This window comes from Ranitomeya imitator, chromosome 5, assembly GCF_032444005.1.
Source record: "Ranitomeya imitator isolate aRanImi1 chromosome 5, aRanImi1.pri, whole genome shotgun sequence".
Taxonomy (NCBI): domain Eukaryota; kingdom Metazoa; phylum Chordata; class Amphibia; order Anura; family Dendrobatidae; genus Ranitomeya; species Ranitomeya imitator.
The window spans coordinates 545325098-545349672 of record NC_091286.1 but is presented as its reverse complement, the minus strand read 5'-3'; the positions used below and the strand labels follow the sequence as shown (position 1 = coordinate 545349672).

The 24575-nt window shown below is 48.7% G+C and overlaps 1 protein-coding gene across 1 annotated transcript in view; it reads left to right on the top strand.

Moving 5' to 3' along the window:
• LOC138638376 (uncharacterized) overlaps positions 1-24575 on the top strand; it is a 74343-nt gene extending 49768 nt beyond the window's left edge. The window contains exons 2-4 of the mRNA XM_069727612.1: positions 23878-23969; positions 24079-24168; positions 24363-24575. Coding sequence (XP_069583713.1) covers positions 23878-23969; positions 24079-24168; positions 24363-24365 — 185 coding nt within the window. The 3' untranslated portion in view covers positions 24366-24575. The remainder of the gene's footprint in view (positions 1-23877; positions 23970-24078; positions 24169-24362) is intronic.

Below are 24575 nucleotides of genomic sequence, written 5' to 3'. Positions count from 1 at the left end.
TCTACAGGGGACAGCCATAGTGGGCCTAGCCCTCGGTCTAGGAAACAGTTGGCTGTAGGCGTTCGCCACCCCTCCTCCTCCAGAAGCGAAAGCACCTCCACAGAGCGCAGTCGCACGACCACTCCATCCACAGCTGCCAGTGTTGCACACGAGGTGTCCCATTATGGAACAGCTAGTGGTAAGCGTCAGCAGGCTGTGTTGGAAATGAAGTGTTTGGGTGACAACAGACACACCGCGGAAGTACTGGCCGAGTACTTGCAGCAAGAAACTCATTCATGGCTGGGCAGTGTACATCTTGAGGCAGGCAAGGTAGTCAGTGATAACGGAAGGAATTTTATGGCTGCCATAGCCATTTCAGAACTGAAAAACATACCTTGCCTGGCTCACACCTTGAACCTGGTGGTGCAGTGCTTCCTGAAAAATTTTCCGAAGTTACCAGCCCTGCTCCTGAAGTTGCGAAGCCTTTGCTCCCACATCCGCCGGTCGCCCGTACACTCCAGCCGTATGCTCAACCATCCGCGATCGCTGAAGCTTCCCCAGCACCGCCTAATAATCGACGTTGCAACAAGGTGGAACTCCACACTGCACATGCTTCAGAGGCTGTGCGAATAGAGGTGTGCTGTCATTTATTTGTGGGAGGATACACATACACGGGCAGGCAGTTGGATGGCAGACATGGAGTTGTCTGGTGTGCAGTGGTCAAAGCTACAAGACCTCTGTCAAGTCCTTCAGTGTTTTGAGGAATGCACATGGCTGGTAAGTGCAGACGACGCCATCATAAGCATGAGCATTCCACTAATGCGTCTGCTGATGCAAAGTTTGACGCACATTAAGGAGCACGCGTCTGCGGCCGAGGAGGAAGGAAGCCTTGATGACAGTCAGCCATTGTCTGCTCAGGGAACTCTCTTGGACGAGGTGGCGGACGAAGAGGAGGAGGAGGATGATGATGGAGATGAATATTTATGGGAGGATGCTTCTCAGGGGGCAATGGAAACTGGTGGCGTTGCAAGGTCAGGTACAGGGTTTTTCCGGGAGACAAGCGATGTTGATTTGCAAGAAAGGCTACGTTCACATTTGCGTTGTTGGGCGCAGCGTCGTCGATGCATACCGACGCATGCGTCATGTGCCCCTATCTTTAACATGGGGGGCGCATGGACATGCGCCGGTATGCGTTGTACTGCATTTTACGACGCATGCGTCATATAGACGCACAAGACAGGGCGCAGAGGACGCTACTTGTAGCGTTTTCCCTGTGCCGAAATTCCTGATCTGTAGGATCTTATGACAACGCATGCGTCACAAAACGCTGCGTTATGTACATGCATTGTTGGTTGTGTCGTCGACGCTGCGCACAACAACGCAAATGTGAACGTAGCCAAAGTGCTCCTCAACCCAGCACAAGCAGTGAATTGACACCTGGAACATTGGCCCACATGGCTGACTATGCATTGCGTATCCTAAAAATGGACCCCCGCATTATCAAAATGATGACCGATGACGATTACTGGTTGGCCTGCCTCCTGGATCCACGATATAAAGGGAAATTACAAAATATCATGCCACACGAGAACCTTGAGCAAATATTGGCTACCAAATAAGCAACTCTTGTAGACCGTTTGGTTCAGGCATTTCCAGCACACAGCGGCGGTGATGGTTCTCACATGAGCTGTAGGGGGCAACATGGCAGAGGTGTTAGAGGTGCACAAATCAGAAGTGGCGTTGGACAGAGGGGTTTTATGACCAGGTTGTGGAGTGATTTCGCAATGACCGCAGACACGACAGGTACTGCTGCATCGATTCAAAGTGACAGGCGACAGCATTTGTCCAGTATGGTTACAAACTATTTTTCCTCCCTTATCGATGTTCTCCCTCACAGGACTTTCCCCTTTCATTACTGGGCATCTAAAATAGACACCTGGCCTGAATTGGCAGAATATGCATTACAGGAACTCGCTTGCCCAGCTGCTAGTGTGCTATCAGAAAAAGTCTTCAGTGCTGCTGGTTCAATACTAACTGAAAAAAGGACTTGTCTGGCTACCCAGAATGTTGATGATCTAACCTTCATAAAAATGAACCAATGATGGATTTCAAATTATTTTGCCCCACTTTCTCCTGCTGACACGTAGCTTGCCTGAAAAATGTCTTGCTTTTGGCCTCCTCTTACTGACTGCTCCAATTCCTCCATTTGCAGCTGCTGAAAGTCCACCATAAGCCATTTTTATACCTCCCTAAATGGGCTGACTCCTCCCACAGGGCCGTGGTCACCACCTGGCGCAAGCACCCATGCGAGTGCCGTTTACCTGGACAGGTGGGTGCGCCCACTCTTGGGCGACGGCACTGGCACAGGGTCCCTCATAGCACAATGAAGTGTCTCTGATGGTGGTGGTGCACAACCAACATCAGACACACCGTCGTAATATGAGGGGCCCTGTGCCAGTACTGCCGCCCACGAGAGTGTTTCCCCCAGCTCGAACAGTGCTCTACCACTTGCAATACTTACCTCTCCCTGCTCCACTACTGTGTAGTCTGTGCTGTTAAATCCTTCAATGGCACTGCCAATACAAATTTATTGAAATGATAGATGATAGTTAAAATATACAGGGGCCCTGGCCTCCATTTAGACCAGTTAATGCTTTGCGCCTACTACCACTGTCTGCTACTCAGCAGAGAAGCCCACCCCCGTACCTAGCTATGCCGCCTGTTTAGTCCTGTTACCAATTTTGAACTGCATTTAGCCTACTTTTTTATTTTGGGACTACTTTTTCTGCGCCACTCAATACAGCTGTCCTCCACAGAACAAAGCTATGCCGCCTGTGTACTCCTGTTACCATTTTTGAACTGCATTTTGCCTACTTTTTTATTTTAGGCCTACTACCTGTGTCTGTCTGTGCCACTCCTTAGGCTAGGTTCCCATTGCGTTAATGGGACAGCGCTAACGGATAGCGTTGCACGGTGAAATTAACGCCGTGCAACGCGTCCGTTAGCGCGCCCATTAACAGCAATGGGAACGCGCATCACTAGCGCGTGCCATTTTTGCCACGCGCTAGCGATGTGCCGGTGTTTTGTGGCGTGCCGCGGACGCTGCTTGCAGCGTCCGAGGCGCACCCGAGGTCCGTTCCTCGCTCTCGCCGATCGGAGATCTGCGCTAGCGGGGACGTTTAACGTGACCCCTTAAAACACATTGCGTTAGCACAATCCGCTAGCGCTAGGCGCTAAACGGATTGCTCTAACGCAATCTGAACCTAGCCTTACAGTTGTCCCCCACCGAACAAAGCAATGCCGCCTGTGCACTCCTGTAACCAATTTTGAACTGCATTTAGCCTACTTTTTTATTTTGGGCCTACTTTTTCTGCGCCACTCAATACAGCTGTCCTCCACTGAACAAAGCTAGGCCGCCTGTGTACTCCTGTTACCATGTTTGAACTGCATTTAGCTTACTTGTTTATTTAAGGCCTACTAAAGGTACTGTCACACTAGACGATATCGCTAGCGATCCGTGACGTTGCAGCGTCCTCGCTAGCGATATCATCCAGTGTGACAGGCAGCAGCGATCAGGCCCCTGCTGGGAGATCGCTGGTCGGGGAAGAAAGTCCAGAACTTTATTTCGTCGCTGGACTCCCCGTAGACATCGCTGAATCGGCGTGTGTGACACCGATTCAGCGATGTCTTTGCTGGTAACCAGGGTAAACATCGGGTAACTAAGCGCAGGGCCGCGCTTAGTAACCCGATGTTTACCCTGGTTACCATCCTAAAAGTAAAAAAACAAACAGTACATACTTACCTACCGCTGTCTGTCCTCCAGCGCTGTGCTCTGCTCTCCTCCTGCTCTGGCTGTGAGCGTCGGTCAGCCGGAAAGCAGAGCGGTGACGTCACCGCTCTGCTTTCTGGCTGCCCGGCGCTCACAGCCAGACCAGAGAAGCAGAGCGCCGAGGACAGACAGCGGTAGGTAAGTATGTAGCGTTTGTTTTTTTACTTTTTAGGATGGTAACCAGGGTAAACATCGGGTTACTAAGCGTGGTCCTGCGCTTAGTTACCCGATGTTTACCCTGGTTACCGGGGACCTCGGGATCGTTGGTCGCTGGAGAGCTGTCTGTGTGACAGCTCTCCAGCGACCAAACAGCGACGCTGCAGCGATCCGGATCGTTGTCGGTATCGCTGCAGCGTCGCTATGTGTAACGGTACCTTAAGTCTGACTGTGCCACTCCTTACAGTTGTCCTCCACTGAACTAAGCTATGCCGCCTGTGTACTCCCTTTACCAATTTTGAACTGCATTTAGCCTACTTACTTTTTTGGGCCTACTGTCTGGCCCTCATTACAGTTGTCCTCCACTGAACAAAGCAATGCCGCCTGTTTACTCCTTTTAGCTATTTTGAACTACATTTAGCCTACTTATTTGGGCTGTGGGATCGCCTTTGCTGGGGTCAAAGGACACGTGGTTTGTGCATTGAATCTGAGGCGTACAGCAGGTTTCTGAGCAGGCTGACCTCAGGTCAGATTTATTAACGTGAACGCAACACAAAAAACAAAACATAAAAATAAATCCTAGCCTGTCCGGCACTAACTAAACAAATACGTTGCTATCTCAACAACTGGGGGGCTTCTCCCACCCAGCTAACATCACACAATTCTTGAGCAGAGCTCTTCACTCACGTTTGTCCCACACAGGCAGGCAATCTGTGTGCCCCAGGCAGACACTGGAAACACCCAGCTGGTCATCCTTTATTCCTGCAATCATTAACCCATTAGCACCCTGAAGATACTGAGTGGCCTAATTCACATAGGACAAACACCTGGGCGAGATATACCTGCCTCCAACTACCACACCAGCATGAGTCTTACATATCCCCCCCCCTTGCTCAGACCACTCCGGTCGAGCAAGAACACTTTTGAAACAGTGCACTCGGGATAGGGCATCGGCGTTCCCCATCTGCACCCCAGGTCGGTGCTCCACCGTAAAAGAATAAGCCTGCAGGGCAAGGAACCACCGGGTTACCCGACTATTACGGTCTTTGTGGAGGTGCATCCACTTGATAGGGGCATGGTCTGTGACCAGCCTAAACTTCCTACCAGCCAGGTAATACTTGAGGGAGTCGAGAGCCCATTTAATGGCTAGGCACTCTTTTTCAACCACCTCATACCTCTGCTCATGTACATTCAGTTTCCGACTGAGATAGAGGACCGGGTGTTCGACTCCGTCCCTCACCTGGGAAAGTACAGCTCCGACACCAGTATCAGAGGCATCAGTTTGTACCACAAACTCGCTGCTGAAATCAGGAGTCACTAGTACGGGCTGAGAGCACAAAGCCCGTTTCAGGCTGTGGAAGGCCTCTTCAGCAGCTGAGGTCCATTTTACCATGACGGAACCCTTCCCCTTGGTAAGATCCGTCAAGGGAGTAGCCATGGCTGCAAAATTGGGTATGAACCGGCGATAATAGCCGGCAATCCCCAGGAAAGCCTGCACTTGTTTCTTGTTCACTGGTTGTGGCCAGCCCTGAATTGCCTGTATTTTGTCGATCTGGGGTTTAACCACTCCTCGGCCAATCATGTAGCCCAAGTATCGGGCTTCTTCAAGCCCGATGTGGCATTTCTTGGGGTTTGCCGTTAAGCCTGCATCTCGCAGGTCATCAATCACCGCTTGTACCTTCTGGAGATGAGTTTCCCAGTCCATGCTGTAAATTACGATGTCATCCAGGTAGGCAGAAGCGTACTGTCTGTGAGGCCTCAAGACTCGATCCATCAATCTCTGGAACGTTGCGGGAGCTCCGTGAAGTCCAAACGGCATATAGACATACTGGAACAGACCTTCCGGTGTAGCAAATGCCGTCTTCTCTCTGGCCGCCTCGGCCAGAGGAATCTGCCAGTACCCCTTTGTTAAATCCAGGGTCGTAATGTATCGGGCTTTACCAAGCCGGTCGATCAACTCATCGACCCGGGGCATAGGGTACGCATCAAAATTTAGAAACTGCATTCAGTTTCCTAAAGTCATTACAAAACCGGATGGAGCCATCCGGTTTAGGTATCAACACAATTGGACTGGACCAGGCGCTGTGTGACTCCTCAATGACTCCTAAGTCCAACATTGCCATCACTTCCCGGGAGACGGCTTCACGGCGGGCTTCCGGAATCCGGTAGGGCTTCACATGAACAGTGACGCCAGGCTCTGTGACAATCTCATGTTTCACCAACTTAGTCCGGCCAGGTTTTTCGGAGAAAAACTGTCGGTTCTGTAACAAAAATTGCTTAACCTCAGATTTTTGTCGTTCTGAGAGAGTCTCAGCAACCTGCACCTCTGGTACAGTAGGTGAACAAACCGGACGGGGCAGATCCGCCGTTAGGGCAGAGCGGTCTTTCCAGGATTTTATCAGATTCACATGATAAATCTGTTCCGGTTTTCTCTTACCCGGCTGGTACACTTTATAGTTCACTTCACCAACTCTTTCTCCGACCTCAAATGGGCCCTGCCATTTCGCCAGGAATTTACTATCCACCGTAGGGATTAGGACTAACACCCTATCGCCGGGTGCAAATGTACGGACCTTAGCGCCTCTATCATAACTTTGCCTCTGGGCTCCCTGGGCCTGTAACATATGGTCCCTAACAATGGGCATGACAGCGGCAATACGATCCTGCATTTGTGTTACATGGTCGATCACCGTTTTAAAGGGAGTGACTTGACCTTCCCAGGTTTCTTTTGCGACGTCCAGCAGTCCCCAGGGACGACGGGCGTACAACAGTTCGAAAGGCGAAAACCCTGTGGAAGACTGGGGAACTTCCCTAATGGCAAACAGCAAATAGGGTAACAAGTAATCCCAGTTCTTCCCATCTTTGTCTATCGCCTTCCGGAGCATTTGTTTTAAGGTTTTGTTGAAGCGCTCAACCAGGCCATCTGTTTGAGGGTGATAGACAGACGTACGCAACGGGTCTATTTGTAAGAGCCTGCAGAGCTTCTTCATTACCCTCGACATAAAGGGAGTCCCCTGGTCGGTGAGTATCTGTTTTGGAATTCCCACCCGACTAAACACTTGTACCAATTCCTTGGCGATCATCTTGGTAGCTGTGTTACGCAAAGGGACGGCTTCCGGGTAACGAGTGGCATAGTCCATGATGACGAGGATATGTTGGTGCCCACGTGCGGATCGGGGAAGGGGCCCAACCAAATCCATCCCAATTCTCTCAAAAGGGACCCCGATGATAGGAAGGGGTACCAAAGGGCTACGGAACTGAGATTTAGGGGCCGCGATTTGGCACTCTGGACAGGACTCACAATAGTTACGCACATCACAATGTATTCCAGGCCACACAAAACAATGCAATATCCTTTCTGTGGTTTTCTGTAGCCCCAGATGTCCCCCCATTATATGTCCGTGGGCCAAATCCAGTACCTTCCGCCGATAAGGTTTGGGTACCACTAACCGTTGCACTGTGTCTTCCCCTTTTTTTTCTACCTGGTAGAGCAAATCATTTTCAAGAACCATATACGGGTACGCTAGCCTAGTGTCAGGTTCTACGGGTACCCCATCTATCATTTTTACATTTTTCCTAGCCGGAGTCAGGGTAGGATCTTTCATTTGCTCGCTGTGGAAGTCATCCACCTGGACTCCCAAATCTGGCAGGCAGGGTGCCGGATGGCTGTCTGCCTCCGCCTCTCGCTGAGGTTCCTCAGTTTCCTCTGTTTCCCCCGCCATGACGGAGAAGGGGTACTGAAGGTTAGATTCACTAACCTCCCCAGCAACATCTTCCTGTGGGGTCTCCTCTAGGGACTCGGGACCTCCAGATGGCATGGGAGAAGATTCACGGGTACAGCTACCGTGAAGGAGCAACTGATTCTCCCACAACTGCCAGAAATAGGGAAAATCCCTGCCCAGGATTACATCCTGTAACAATGCGGGAACGAGTCCCACTTTGTGCTGCACTGACCCATAGGGAGTAGAAATCCATATGACCGCTGTTAAGTACGAGCGGGTGTCACCATGCACACACGTCACAGAAAACTTGTCAGACGGACCAGACGGAAGTGCCACCAGACTAGCTTTCACCAGAGTCACCACACTTCCAGAGTCTAGTAATGCCACAACATTTTTCCCATCAACAGATAATTCACACAGGTGTTTCACTGTATCATTTTGACCCGCATTCACACTCACTAGCTGTGTAACCAAAGACATGCGTTTTCTAGAGTCTATAACGTCGCACTGCATGGGTTCAGCGGTAACAGGACAGTTCGCAGAAACATGACCCTTCTCATGGCAGCGGAAACACCTAACAGGTCCCCTACTGAGACCACCGTCCAATACTCTTGGTCTCGGAGTGCGAGCAGTCCCGGACTCCTCCCCCACAGTTTTAAGCGATTTTCCTTCACCCATGGTCCCTGGAACAGTCTTACCGGTTCCACGAGGAGGAGGCACAGACCGGGGGTTGGCGGTGTCGTCGGGAAGTCCTTCTGCCACGGAATAACGCTCGACCAACTCCACAAGTTGATCCGCTGTCGTGGGATTTCCTTGGCTTACCCACCTTTTCAGCGCTGGGGGTAGTACTCTCAGGTACTTGTCCAGGACAACCCGCTGGATTATTTCGGGTATTGTCAGTACCTCGGGTTGCAGCCATTTCTTTGTCAAGTAGATCAGGTCGAACATCTGAGACCGCGCTAGTTTATCTTGCTGGTATGTCCACTGATGTACCCTCTGTGCACGGACAGCTGTCGTCACACCCAGCCGGGCCAGGATCTCAGCTTTCAGCTTCTCAAAGTCCTGAGCGACCTCCGGGTCCAAATCATGGTAAGCTTTTTGGGCCTCGCCGGAGAGAAACGGGGCAATCAAATCGGCCCATCGTGCCTTCGGCCACTTCTCTCTCAATGCCGTCCGCTCAAACGTTGTCAGGTATGCCTCGACGTCATCTTCTGCAGTCAGCTTTTGCCAGTATCGACTCACATGGATCCTTCTGGACTCTGCTTCCGGGTCAGCGTCAGGCATGCTCACCAGGCGCTGCGCCACCTGTTGGAGAAGTTGGCGGTCTGCAACCGTCATGTCCAGTAACTCCTTCAGCTGTGCGGCCATCAAGCGATTAGCTTCGTGCTGTGCGGCAGTGGCCTGCTGCTGTACGGCAGTGGACTGTACTAAGGCTTTCACCACGTCTTCCATGCTGTCGCCTGTGCCACGGTATGCCCGCATTCTCCACCACAATGTGACAAAACACTCTGGGATCGCCTTTGCTGGGGTCAAAGGACACGTGGTTTGTGCATTGAATCTGAGGCGTACAGCAGGTTTCTGAGCAGGCTGACCTCAGGTCAGATTTATTAACGTGAACGCAACACAAAAAACAAAACATAAAAATAAATCCTAGCCTGTCCGGCACTAACTAAACAAATACGTTGCTATCTCAACAACTGGGGGGCTTCTCCCACCCAGCTAACATCACACAATTCTTGAGCAGAGCTCTTCACTCACGTTTGTCCCACACAGGCAGGCAATCTGTGTGCCCCAGGCAGACACTGGAAACACCCAGCTGGTCATCTTTTATTCCTGCAATCATTAACCCATTAGCACCCTGAAGATACTGAGTGGCCTAATTCACATAGGACAAACACCTGGGCGGATATACCTGCCTCCAACTAGCACACCAGCATGAGTCTTACAGGGCCTACTAACTGTGTCAGCCTCTCATTACAGTTGTCCTCCGCTGAGCAAAGCAATGCCGCCTGTTTAGTCCTGTTGCCAATTTTGAACTGGATTTAGCCTACTTTCTTATTTGGGCCTATATCTGTGTTTCCTCCTCGTCCTGCCCATTGGCCAGCCACTGCTAGATGAGTCTGCTGGTACATTGACAAAGACCACAACATTCCCCTTGCACTCTACACAGCCAGAATCCGACCCTGCTGAAAGTCAGGTTCCCCTTCCCGCATACTATACCACCTTACACGGGAACAAAGAGGAATGTGCAGATGAAAGTGCAGATTCCTTCATCAGGTTGGGGGGCATACTTGTTGGCACTGGCCCCTTATAGTACGCAAAAGTGTCTCTGGCAGTGGGAGGCGCCGTCCACCATCAAACACACCACCGTACTATGAGGGGCCCTGTGCCAGTGCCAACTAGTGGGCCCCCCCTGCTTGCTCTGGATCACAGCACTTGCAAAGTTGAAATACTTACTTCTCCCTGCTCCACCGCTGTGACGTATTCCGCGCTTCCTGGGCCCACGAAAATCTTGAGCCAGCCCTACCCCCACAACTTTAGCCGTTTTCAATGCCTAATTATTATTATAAAGTAAATTAAGATTGACAAGCTTCAGTAATAAGAATTGATGTTTTTGGCATTAAAATGGGCACTGTAGGTGTTTTCCTGTCCTCCACTCACTGCCGACTTTGATTCCCCATTGACTTGCATTGGGTTTCGTGTTTCGATCGACCCCCGACTTTTCGAAATAATCGGCCGATTTCACCCGACCCGACTTTTGACAAAGTAAGGTTTCGCAAAACCCGACTCGATCCTAAAAAAGTAAAAGTCGCTCAACTCTAGTGGAAACCCCCACAAGTGACACCATTTTGGAAACTAGACCCCTAATGGAACTTATCTTGATGTGTGGTGAGCACTTTGAGCCCCCAAGTGCTTCACATAAGTTTATAACGCAGAGGCGTGAAAATAAAAAATCGTATTTTTTACACAAAAATGATCTTTTCGCCCGCAAATTCTTATTTTCACAAGGGTAACAGGAGAAATTAGACAACAAAAGTGGTTGTGCAATTTTTCCTGAGTACGTCGATACCCTATATGTGGGGGTAAACCGCTGTTTGGGTGCACGGCATCGCTTGGAAGAGGAGCGCCGTTTGACTTTTTCAATGCAGAATTGCAGAGCTCCTGATGTACCTAAACAGTAGAAACCCCCCACAAGTGACCCGATTTTGGAAACTAGACCCCCAAAGAGCTTATTAAGATGTGTGGAGAGTAGGGTTGAGCGAAACGGGTCGTTCATTTTCAAAAGTCGCCGACTTTTGGCAAAGTCGGGTTTCATGAAACCCGATCCGACCCCTGTGCGGGGTCGGCCATGCGGTACGCGACTTTCGCGCCAAAGTCGCGTTTCAATGACGCGAAAAGCGCCATTTCTCAGCCAATGAAGGTAAACGCAGAGTGTGGGCAGCGTGATGACATAGGTCCTGGTCCCCACCATCTTAGAGAAGGGCATTGCAGTGATTGGCTTGCTGTCTGCGGCGTCACAGGGGCTATAAAGGGGCGTTCCCGCCGACCACCATGTTACTGCTGCTGATCTGAGCTTAGGGAGAGGTTGCTGCCGCTTCGTCAGAAGCAGGGATAGCGTTAGGCAGGGTCCATTAACCACCAAACCGCTTGTGCTGTAGCGATTTCCACTGCCCAACACCACCTTCGGTGTGCAGGGACAGTGGAAGCTACATTTTTTTTTTTTTTTCCCCCTCAGCGCTGTAGCTCATTGGGCTGCCCTAGAAGGCTCCCTGATAGCTGCATTGCTGTGTGTACGCCGCTGTGCAAACCAACTGCTTTTTTCAAAGCACAAATCCTCTTGTTCCTTCCTTTCTGCACAGCTATCTTTTTTGTTTGTCCACACTTTTTATTTAATTTGTGCATCAGTCCACTCCTTATTGCTGCCTGCCATACCTGGCTGAGATTACTGCAGGGAGATAGTAATTGAAGGACACTCCCTGTTTTTTTTTTTTTTTTTTGTGGGAGATTAAGATTGACATTTCTGCTAGAGTGCCATCCCTGTGTGTGCCATCTCTCACTCAGTGGGCCATAGAAAGCCTATTTATTTTTTTGCTTGATTTGGGTTATAAAATCTACCTGAAAAAATCACTACATCAATCAGTGGGAGAAAAATATTGGCCTCAGGGCTTGTGTGCCACTCCTGACTCCTGTGTGCATCATCACTCACTCAGTGGGCCATAGAAAGCCCATTTTTTTTTTTTTTTTGCTTTATTTGGGTTCTAAATTCTACCTGAAAAAATCAATAAATCAATCAGTGGGAGATTAATATTGGCCTTTGGGCTTGTGTGCCAGTCCTAAGCGTGCCATCTCTCTCTCTCAGATAGTGGGCCATAGAAAGCCTATTTATTATTTTTTTTTATTGGGTTTATAAATTTTCCCTGGAACAAAAAAAAAAAAAGTGGGAGATTAATATTGGCCTCTGGGCTTGTGTGCCAGTCCTGAGCGTGCCATCTCTCTCACAAATAGTGGGCCATAGAAAGCCTATTTATTTATTTTTTTTGGTTTTATAAATTCTCCCTGAAAAAAAAAGAGAGATTAATATTGGCCTTTGGGCTTGTGTGCCAGTCCTAAGCGTGCCATCTCTCTCTCTCTCTCAGATAGTGGGCCATAGAAAGCCTATTTATTATTTTTTTTATTGGGTTTATAAATTTTCCCTGGAACAAAAAAAAAAAAGTGGGAGATAAATATTGGCCTCTGGGCTTGTGTGCCACTCCTGACTCCTGTGTGCGTCATCTCTCACTCAGTGGGCCATAGAAAGCCTTTTTTTGTTTTATTTGTTTTCTAAATTCTCCCTGAAAAAATCATTTTATTTTATTTGGTTTCTAAATTCTTCCTGAAAAAATCATTTTATTCTATTATTTTTTTTCCTAAAGTCTCCCTGAAAAAAAAAAAAAAAACAAATCAGTGGGAGATTAATATTGCCCTTTCTGCTTGTGTGCCAGTCTTGACTCCTGGGTGTGCCATCTCTCTCTCTCTCTCCAATTGTGGGCCATAGAAAGCCTATTATTTTTTTAGCTTGATTTGGGTTCCAAAATCTACCTGAAAAAATCACTACATCAATCAGTGGGAGATAAATATTGGCCTCTGGGCTTGTGTGCCACTCCTGACTCCTGTGTGCATCATCTCTCACTCAGTGGGCCATAGAAAGCCTTTTTTTGTTTTATTTGTTTTCTAAATTCTCCCTGAAAAAATCATTTTATTTTATTTGGTTTCTAAATTCTTCCTGAAAAAATCATTTTATTCTATTATTTTTTTGTTCCTAAAGTCTCCCTGAAAAAAAAAAAAAAATCAAATCAGTGGGAGATTAATATTTACATTTGTGCTTAAGTGACAGTCCTGCGTGTGTGGCATCTCTCTCATTTGTTGCCACCAACAACAGAGTGTGTAACATTGTGCCTGATTTTCGTTGTGGTCTCACTCACCTGTAAAGGGGTAGCTAAATCATACTGAAGTTATAGCTCACCGTGTAATTTGTGTGACAGCAACAAATACCGTTAGTTTGTTTACGTTTTTAAAACAATGAGGAAGTCTGGTGGAAGAGGTCGTGGCCGGGGGCGTTCATTGTCAGCTGGTAATGAGGGTAGTGGTAGTGGTGGAGCATCAGCTGGTCGTGGGAAAAAAAATATTGCACCTAAGTCTGGAGCTGTGGAGCCAGGTTCGTCGTCTGGCTACACAAGGCCTCGAACGCTCCCTTTTCTGGGAGTAGAAAAACCGCTTTTAAAGCCGGAGCAGCAAGAGCAAGTTTTGGCTTATCTTGCTGACTCAGCCTCTAGCTCTTTTGCCTCCTCTCGTGAAACTGGTAAATGTCAAAGCAGCGCGTCGTTAGTGGATGTTCACGGTCAGGGACAAGTCGCTTCCTTGTCCTCTTCAGCAAAAACAACAACAGAGAAGAATGCAGCAGGCGACACAACGGGTTACTCCATGGAGCTCTTTACACATACCGTCCCTGGCTTAGAAAGTGAAGCAGTTAACAGTCCATGCCCATTACAAGTTGAATCTGACATGGAGTGCACTGATGCACAGCCACAGCCAGACTACTATGCTGGTCCTTTGACTCAGACCACAACATTGCCCTCGCAGGGTAATGATCAAGAATCAGACCCTGATGAGACTATGTTGCCCCATCACGAACGCTATACCACCGACTGACACGGTGACACAGACGAAGTTGCACACAAGCTACAAGAAGAGGTAATAGATGACCCAGTTCTTGACCCCGATTGGCAGCCATTGGGGGAACAGGGTGCAGGCGGCAGCAGTTCTGAAGCGGAGGAGGAGGGGCCGCAGCAGGCATCAACATCGCAACAGGTTCCATCTGCCGGGCCCGTATCTTGCCCAAAACGCGTGGCAAAGCCAAAACCTGTTGGAGGACAGCGTGGCCATCCGGTTAAAGCTCAGTCTGCAATGCCTGAAAAGGTATCCGATGCTAGAAAGAGTGCAGTCTGGCATTTTTTTAAACAACATCCAATTGATCAGCGCAAAGTCATCTGTCAAAAATGTTCTTAACTACCTTAAGCAGAGGACAGAATCTGAAAAGTCTCAATACAAGTTGCATGCATAGACATTTAACCACCATGCATTTGCAAGCCTGGACTAACTACCAAACGTCCCTTAAGGTTGTAGCACCCTCGGCCAATGAAGCTAGTCAGCAACGCAACATCCCTTCCGGCAGTGTAGGGCCACCATTTTCCGCACCACCTGCAGTATCTGTGCAGGTTTCTTTGCCAGGCCAAAGCAGTCAGGGTCAGGGAATCACCAGTTTCGTAGTAGGAAACACTGCATCTAGGGCACCGGCGGCAACAATACCATCTCCCACCGTCTCTCAGTCTGCCATGTCCACCGGCACCCCCGCTAGTTCCACGATCTCCAGCTCTCCAGTCCAGCTCACCCTACATGAGACTATGGTTAGAAAAAGGAAGTACTTAGCCTCGCATCCGCGTACACAGGGTTTGAATGCCCACATAGCTAGACTAATCTCGTTAGAGATGATGCCCTACCGGTTAGTTGAAAGCGAAGCTTTCAAAGCCCTGATGGACTACGCTGTACCACGCTACGAGCTACCCAGTCGACACTTTTTTTCCAGAAAAGCCATCCCAGCCCTCCACCAGCATGTTAAAGAGCGCATCGTCCATGCACTCAGGCAATCTGTGAGCACAAAGGTGCACCTGACAACAGATGCATGGACCAGTAGGCATGGCCAGGGACGTTACGTGTCCATCACGGCGCACTGGGTAAATGTGGTGGATGCAGGGTCCACAGGGGACAGCAAGTTTGGGACAGTTCTGCCTAGCCCACGGTCTAGGAAACAGTTGGCTGTAGCAGTTCGCACCCCCTCCTCCTCCTCTTCGTCCTCCTGCAGAAGCGAGAGCTCGTCCACAGACCGCAGTCGCACAACCACTCCATCCGCAGCTGCCACTGTTGCACACCAGGTCTCCCATTATGGGGCAGCTACTGGCAAACGTCAGCAGGCTGTATTGGCTATGAAGTGTTTGGGCGACAACAGACACACCGCGGAAGTTCTGTCCGAGTTCTTGCAGAAAGAAACGCAGTCGTGGCTGGGCACTGTAGATCTTGAGGCAGGCAAGGTAGTGAGTGATAACGGAAGGAATTTCATGGCTGCCATCTCCCTTTCCCAACTGAAACACATTCCTTGCCTGGCTCACACCTTAAACCTGGTGGTGCAGTGCTTCCTGAAAAGTTATCCGGGGTTATCCGACCTGCTCCTCAAAGTGCGTGGACTTTGCTCACATATCCGCCGTTCGCCCGTACACTCCAGCCGTATGCAGACCTATCAGCGTTCTTTGAACCTTCCCCAGCATCGCCTAATCATAGACGTTGCAACAAGGTGGAACTCAACACTGCACATGCTTCAGAGACTGTGCGAACAGAGGCGGGCTGTTATGTTTTTGTGGGAGGATACACATACACGGGCAGGCAGTAGGATGGCAGACATGGAGTTGTCAGGTGTGCAGTGGTCGAAGATTCAAGACATGTGTCAAGTCCTTCAGTGTTTTGAGGAATGCACACGGCTGGTTAGTGCAGACAACGCCATAATAAGCATGAGCATCCCCCTAATGCGTCTGCTGATGCAAAGTTTGACGCACATAAAGGATCAGGCGTCTGCAGCTGAGGAAGAGGAAAGCCTTGATGACAGTCAGCCATTGTCTGGCCAGGGCAGTGTACAGGACGAGTTAGCGGGCGAAGAGGAGGAGGAGGACGATGGGGATGATTATATTTTTAATGAGGAAGCTTTTCCGGGGCCACTGGAAATTGGTGGGGCGGCAAGGCCGGGTTCTGGTTTTTGGAGGGACACAAGTGACGTGGATTTGCCTGAAACTGCCCCTCAACCAAGCACAACCACAGATTTGAGAACTGGAACTTTGGCCCACATGGCGGATTATGCCTTACGTATCCTCAAAAGGGACACACGCATAACTAAAATGATGAACGATGACGATTACTGGTTGGCCTGCCTCCTTGATCCTCGCTATAAAGGCAAATTGCAAAATATAATGCCACATGAGAACTTGGAACTAATATTAGCAACCAAACAATCAACTCTTGTTGACCGTTTGCTTCTGGCATTCCCTGCACACAGCGCCCGTGATCGTTCTCACACGAGCTGCAGGGGCCAGCAGACCAGAGGAGTTAGAGGGGCAGAAATCAGAAGTGGCGTTGGCCAGAGGGGTTTTCTGACCAGGTTGTGGAGTGATTTTGCTATGACCGCAGACAGGACAGGTACTGCAGCATCAATTCAAAGTGACAGGAGACAACATTTGTCCAGTATGGTTACAAACTATTTTTCATCCCTTATCGATGTTCTCCCTCAACCGTCATTCCCATTTGATTACTGGGCATCAAAATTAGACACCTGGCCAGAATTGGCAGAATATGCATTGCAGGAGCTTGCTTGCCCGGCAGCTAGTGTCCTATCAGAAAGAGTATTCAGTGCTGCAGGTTCAATACTAACAGAAAAAAGGACTCGTCTGGCTACCCAAAATGTAGATGATCTAACCTTCATTAAAATGAACCACAACTGGATTTCGAAATCTTTTGCCCCACCTTGCCCGGCTGACACCTAGCTTTCCTATGTAAAGGTCTTGCCTGTGGACTATTCTGAACGACTTTTCCAATCTCGTAATTTGCAGCACCTGATTGTCCAGCATCCGACATGTTAACACCTCCCTAAATGGCCAAAGTCCCCACACGGGGCCGTGGTATCGCCACTTGGCGCCAGCACCCGTGAGAGTACTGTTTGTCTGAAGAGGTGGGTGTGCCCGCTTTTGGTCGACGGCACTGCCACTAGGTCCCTCATAGTACAATAAAGTGTCTGGCGGTGGTGGTGCGCACCCAACGTCAGACACACCGTTGTAATATGAGGGGCCCTGGGCCTGTACCGCCGGCCACAAGACAGTCCCCCCCCCAGGTCAAACAGTGCTCTACGACTTGCAAAATTTTCTCTCACAGCTCCACCAATGTTTAGTCTATGCGCTGACATCCTTCAATGCCTGGCACTGTCAATACCATTGTATTGACATTTTTCTTATGTTAGGCCTTCGAAGCCTGTCTGCGGTCACTCCTTCCACTAGGCCTCCACTGACCTGTCTACTGCTGCCCGTGTTCCCCTGGAACCAATTTTAAATTGCCTACAGCCAGCCCAATTTATTATGTTAGGGCTTCGAAGCCTGTCTGCGGTCCCTCCTTCCACTAGGCCTCCACTGACCTGTCTACTGCCGCCCGTGTTCCCCTGGAACCAATTTTAAATTGCCTACAGCCAGCCCAATTTATTATGTTAGGGCTTCGAAGCCTGTCTGCGGTCCCTCCTTCCACTAGGCCTCCACTGACCTGTCTACTGCCGCCCGTGTTCCCCTGGAACCAATTTTAAATTGCCTACAGCCCAATTTTTGTTATGTTAGGCCTTCGAAGCCTGTCTGCGGCCCGTTCTTTCCACTACTACTACACTGACCTGGCTACTGCCGCCCGTGTTCCCCTGGAACCAATTTTAAATTGCCTACAGCCAGCCCAATTTATTATGTTAGGGCTTCGAAGCCTGTCTGCGGTCCCTCCTTCCACTAGGCCTCCACTGACCTGTCTACTGCTGCCCGTGTACCCCTTGAACCAACATCAGAAAATATAAAAATAAGTATTTTGCTTATAAAAAAGAAAATACTGGAGAGATATCAAATGCAGACATTTTAACATTAAAAACAAACACATACAACAAAAATCTGGTACAGTACTAAAAATGGCCACCAGCTACAATAACTTTCTCCTGCAAGTAGTTAACTGAAAGTTTTTTTCAATTTAAAACACAGATATGGCATCCACCGAGTGTTGTCCTGTCGCGTCTTCTTTATATTATTGCCAAGAAGATGCAAAACAATGAAAATAATAAAATCATTATTTACCAAAAAAATAGAGTAAGTCAAAACCACATTGCAAATAAACATTCATTACAAATAAAGAAGCAGGGCGCGTCCGAGGGTGAGTATATACCTAATAAGAATATAATTACCCTCGGACGCGCCCTGCTTCTTTCCGACAGCCTTCCTTCCTAAGAATCAGCCCTTCCGTGGTGTAGAGAGAGGGTTTGTTACACTCCAAGGTGTTCCCCAGGTTGCCTTTCCTGAGCTTCGATCTTCATGCTCTCGTTTAGTAGTTGTCGGAAAGTAGGCTGCATTAGGCCTACAAATTGGGTATGGGGTGGAGAGAGATGGTGTGTTACACTCCAAGGTGTTCCCCAGGTTTCCTTGCCATTGCTTCGGTCTTCCGACTCTCGTTTAGTAGTTGTAGAAAACTACACTGCATTAGGCCTACAAAATGGGTATCGGGTGGAGAGAGATGGTGTGTTACACTCCAAGGTGTTCCCCAGGTTTCCTTGCCATTGCTTCGGTCTTCCGACTCTCGTTTAGTAGTTGTAGAAAACTACACTGCATTAGGCCTACAAAATGGGTATCGGGTGGAGAGAGATGGTGTGTTACACTCCAAGGTGTTCCCCAGGTTTCCTTGCCATTGCTTCGGTCTTCCGACTCTCGTTTAGTAGTTCTGGTTCAAGCGCTCGATAGCTCCGGTTTTATCGGCCAGGAACAATAGTACTACGTCTGTCGAATGAGCGCACAGTATTGTACCACCCAATCAGCACACAAGGGGTGGAGAATTTGGCGCTCCTACGTATCAAGCTCCTCCACCCATTACATCGTATACAATATTGTGCACACCTTTGTTACACGATGCGATCATGCCGCCACAGCGGGACACTTGACGACGAAAGAAAGTTTCAAACGATCTGCTACGACGTACGATTCTCAGCGGGGTCCCTGATCGCAGTAGCGTGTCAGACACAGCGAGATCGTAAGTATATCGCTGGAACGTCACGAATCGTGCCGTCGTAGCAATCAAAATGCCACTGTGTGATGGTACCTTTAGGGTTAGGCTTGTGGTTAGGGTTATAGTTGGTATTAGGGTTAGGGGTGTGTTAGGTTTGAGATTAGGTTTACGTGTGTGTTGGGGTTAGTGTTGGCGTTAGAATTGACGGGTTTCCACTGTTTAGGTACATCAGGGGCTCTCCAAATGCGACATGGCGCCACCATTGATTCCAGCCAATCTTGCATTCAAAAAGTAAATTGGGCTTGAACCAGAACTCCTAAATCCCCTGGACTTTAAACTACAGACTTTTACCGCCGCAGGAGGTATGTACAACGCTACAGCGTAGCAGATAGTGCCCTTCAACAAGGATGTTACTTCCTGTTTACCGCTGGAGCGTGGACGATTGTTCCTTATGGAGAGTAGGGTAGGCAAGACCGCCTCAGGTAGACAGCTGTAGCGTGGCCTATTTAATCCTTTTACAGACATAGCTGTTGCGCGGTGGACTGCCCCGTTTATGCCAGTAGCACCATATATATTTAGATCAATGGTCAAAACATTTTGTTTGTTAGCACGTGTATTTATTGTACGTTTGCTTTCTTTTTAGCAAGTATGCTCACTTCCGGTGAGAGGTCTGTCGTTGCTGCTGCCCTAGTGTTTGAGGCAGCACGGCTCCTAGAGGAGAGACGTCCAAAACAAAAACGTCGCATGTGGACCAGGAGCTGGCTGCAGAAAAGGTCAACATTGTCACACATGGGTCTCATAAGAGAGCTACGTGAGAACAACCCTCATGATTTCCGAAACTACCTTAGGATGTCAGAGGAATCCTTCAAGATAATACTTGCTGCTGTTACGCCACTCATACAAAGGCGGGATACGCCGATGCGTGCAGCTGTGCCCGTGGATGAAAGGCTGGCGGTGACACTGCGGTTCCTGGCCACAGGAAGGTCTCTTCAGGATTTGCAGTTTTCCGCTGCTGTTTCCAGGCCTTTACTGAGCGTTATAATTCCGGAGACATGCGAGGCCATTGTGCAGAGCTTAAGGTATTATATGGAGGTGACTGTATGTTTACTACTACTGGTTTTTGCTGCTGTTATGTTATGTCGATATTGTGTTCAGCAACCCTCTCATTCAGTGAAGCAGTCTGATAAAATGGCTGCCTGCATACTCTGGATTGTTGACTTTGTTTGACTACTCCATACTGCGCGTCAATCACTCTAAAGATGTCCACATGACAGTGTATGTGCACACCAATATATTTTTCCTAATTTGTACATGTTTCCTTTTCATCTTGCAGTTTCCCAAGACGGCGGATGACTGGAAGAAGATTGCTTCCGATTTTGAGCAGCTGTGGCAGTTTCCAAACTGCGGTGGCGCCTTGGATGGAAAGGATGTGCGCATCACGCAACCAGCCAACTCGGGATCATTTTTCTACAACTACAAAGGATATTTCAGTGTGATCCTCATGGCCCTTGTCAATGCAAACTATGAGTTCGTGGATGTGGATGTTGGCATGAATGGTCGAGTCTCCGATGGTGGTGTTTTTGAACACACTTCATTTGGGGAAGGCTTGAGGAACAATCAACTGCAGTTGCCACAAAATGAAGACACAAAAGGAAACCTCAATTTTGTTTTCATCGCTGATGAAGCTTTCCCTCTTCATCCCCATCTGCTGAAGCCATTTGCGCAGAGAACACTCACAGCGGAGCGGAGAATCTATAACTACCGGTTGTCTAGGGCCCGTCGTGTGGTCCTATGGCGAATCGGTTTAGAGTTTTCCACACAGCTATCAACTTGAAGATGCCGTCTATAGACTTAGTGGTTTTGGCATGCTGTGTGCTGCATAACTTCCTGAGACGCCACGATACCAGCTCCTACTCTCCTCCTTTCATTTATTGATTCTGTGGACCCAAGAACCGGAGATATTGTGCCCGGGGAATGGCGGACACAAGAAGAAAATTTTGCAGGTCTTCAAGCGCTGGGATCTGGCAGACAGGCAGACGATGCAAGGGACTGTAGAGAAAAATACTGCCTGTACTTTAATGGTTCTGGAGCTGTGCCCTGGCAGGATCACACCGTATAAAAACAAATTTGTATGTGTATCGAAAACTCAATAATCAATTTGTTTTATGCTTTGGTTTCCACAATGTCATAGTTTGAATAGGTAACTCTCTTTTGTTTAATAAAATTGTATTGCTTACTCCCGTTATTCATGGTTGTTCATTTTATATAAAGTGGTTAACTCCTTAATCCCATATGACGTACTATCCCGTCAAGGTGACCTGGGAATTTATTCCCAGTTACGGGATAGTACGTCATGGCGATCGGTCAATTTTGCATTCGATGGATGTTTACATAACGCCGGAGCGGCACGTAATGTACGCTCGTGGTCTATGACGGCGTGATGACAAACGTACGTTACAGCGTGCGTGCGTGCCTGCGCTAGCTTGCTTTGGTTCCCTGACATCCTGAACATGGCTGCCAGACGACGTGATCCACCAATGGGCATCCCGGAGCTGAAGTTCTTGATTGGCACAATGGATCAACTGCAGTACAATACCACAGGGCTGGAGCTGCACCGCAACCAGCACAAGGAGGAAGTCGTGCATGCGGTGTCTGAGGGCCTCAGGAAGCAGTTTGGAATAACCCGAAGCAAGGCCCAGATTGTTAAAAAATGGGGTGATCTGAAGTCTAAATGCCCAGCGCGCCTGCAGGAGCTTCGCCGCGAGATCCGCAGAGGTGAGTACGCAGGTACCATAGACTGTATGGTACGCCGAAGGGTTAATTGGGTAATTAATGTGAATGGGGGGTACGCTGCAGGGACTTTTATAGGGCATTTTTATTTGTCTGTCCTCGTGGGATCGGTACGGCATACGCTTTTTTTTAATTAACATTCAAAGAGCCAAAGACACAGTGCCGCCGCCACGATATATCCCACAACGCCTCAGATATATCCTTTTTTTTTATTATTATTTTTTTTTAAAACAAGTAACACACTAATTAACAAACAATAACAAAAAACAAACAAACAAGTCCATTGGTGGCAAGGATTAAAATGAAATTTTGAGTCGCCTAATATACGTACATATATTTAAAATAATAATAATCTTTATTTTTATATAGGGCTAACATATTCCGCAGCGCTTTACAGTTTTTGCACACATTATCATCACTGTCCCCGATGGGGCTCACAATCTACATTCCCTATTAGTATGTCTTTGGAATGTGGGAGGAAACCGGAGTGCCCGGAGGAAACCCACGCAAACACAGAGAGAACATACAAACTCTTTGCAGATGTTGTCCTTAGTGGGGTTTGAACCCAGGACTCCAGCGCTGCAAGGCTGCAGTGCTAACCACTGCGCCACCGTGCGAGCTCACACTTCACAGTGATGTTATACTCTGTCTGTGGGCTCAGGGGTTTAATGGTCTGCCAGGCCTGCGAAATTGCGGACATCCAAAAATTTAAAATATGGTGGTGGAGATTCTGGAAACCCTGACCTGACCATTTTTGTCACGGACACCGCATTTTCCTCTCGGACAATACGTCAATTATAAAAAAGTGGCATGTTTTTCCAGGAATTCCAGGACAAGTTGGCAACCATGAGCGTGAGTCTCCCAATTCCCCCATACTGGTACTTGCCTCGCCTCCGCACGCAACTCTGCCAGAAGTTGTGGGTTTTTGTAACGGAGGTCAGCCCATTTTTTCAGCAGCTGCAGCGCACTGCGGCTGACGCCCAACCTCCTCTACATCATGTGCCCAATATGGCGCAGCACCTCCTGCTTGTGGAGGTTCCGGTGGGCAGGTCGAGTCTCCAGGCCCTCGTAGTCCAGGGCATCCATTTTGCTCACTAGAAAGCGGAGCTCGATCTGCCCCAGAGGAGCAGATCGTTGTCTCGCCGCCATTTTAGCTCGAAAGACGCTGTAAGGCACCGCCTAACAACGCCCTGAGGAGGTCCTTGACTCTGCCGTGCTGCCGCGCGATCCGCATCGCTATAGCGTCTGTTTATGCACAGCGTCGCGGTTGTTACGCCGGTATGCCCAGCGTCGCGGTTGTGCTGCAGGCACCAGAAATGTTCCCATTTTTCAGCTCATCAACGGTATGACATCTGAGTTGTTCTTTCTTCTGTGTATACTGTATGGCTATGCAGCAATGCTTATCTATGTAATAGGTAAAAAGATGTATAAAACATCTCTGGCAGCCATCTTGTGCATCTGGCAAGCGGATGCACAAAATGGAGGCACTTTAGGATGCGGTTTGCAAACTCTTTTGCTATGGCTGCCATTTTGTGCGCACACTATATGGAAAGGTAAACCTACTCTTTTGTGTCTGCCTTGGCTGCTCCTGGCCTGCTCCACTAGTTAATTAATACAGCACGCAACATTACGGTTAAATATACCTCTTTTTTCGGCCACGAGGCATCCCACACTGCCTCTGATCCAGATGTGCCCTCCGGGTCAATGCCTCAACATCCTAGTAGGTTCCCACAATAATGTGATTTGGTTGCAGGTACGCCCTCCCCCCCCCCCCCCGCAGTCACTGTTGCCATATATGCTGACAGCACCTGTTTTTTTTCCTTCAAAGAGGCAAAGACACAGCACCGCCGCCACCACGAGGCATCCCACACCGCCTCTGGTCCAGATGTGCCCTCCGGGTCAATGCCTACACATCCTAGTAGGTTCCCACAATAATGTGATTTGGATTTGGTTGCAGGTACCCCCCCCCCCCCCCACCCCCGCAGTCACTGTTGCCATATATGCTGACAGTACCTGTTTTTTTTTTCCTTCAAGGAGACAAAGACAGCGCCGCCGCCGCCACCACGAGGCATCCCACACCGCCTCTGATCCAGATGTGCCCTCCGGGTCAATGCCTCAACATCCTAGTATGTTTGCCATGTTAATTGTATTGTTCATAAGTTCATTTTTTTTTAACAACATTTCAAATGTCAAGAATAACATAAGAAATATTTTTTTTTAATCTTCATGTTATAGCTGCACATGGTCACGGACGGAGGCATGATGGAAGTCCCTGTGGAACCACCCCAGACTCTGAGAATATGTCCCCAGAACAGGTCTTGCCACGTAAGTTTTTTCAAACACGCTTAAGATTGTCACTCACTGCCTCTCTCTATGTAACCCGGGACAGCAAGGGCAGTTTCTGAGACTCCCCCGCCACAGAGAGGTTTCCTTCATCCTAAACGCTAGTATGGGGATGTCATCCCAGCCCAGTATCGGGAGACTACTGTGTTATTTATGTTATGCTTTTTGACCAACAGTAGCCGGCAGTGTGACCATGGAGGATCTAGAAGCCGGAATTGAAAGGCTGTTAAGACACTCTGGCGCGGATTCAGGAGCAGCAGAATGTGGCAATGGGGGAGCTGCAGAAGCTTAGGGACATGTGCCAACTGTTGGAGGCGGGGCAAAAATAAAAACTATTCTCTGTTTGTAAAGTTTATGTTGTAAATTAAAAAAAATATATATACTTTTAT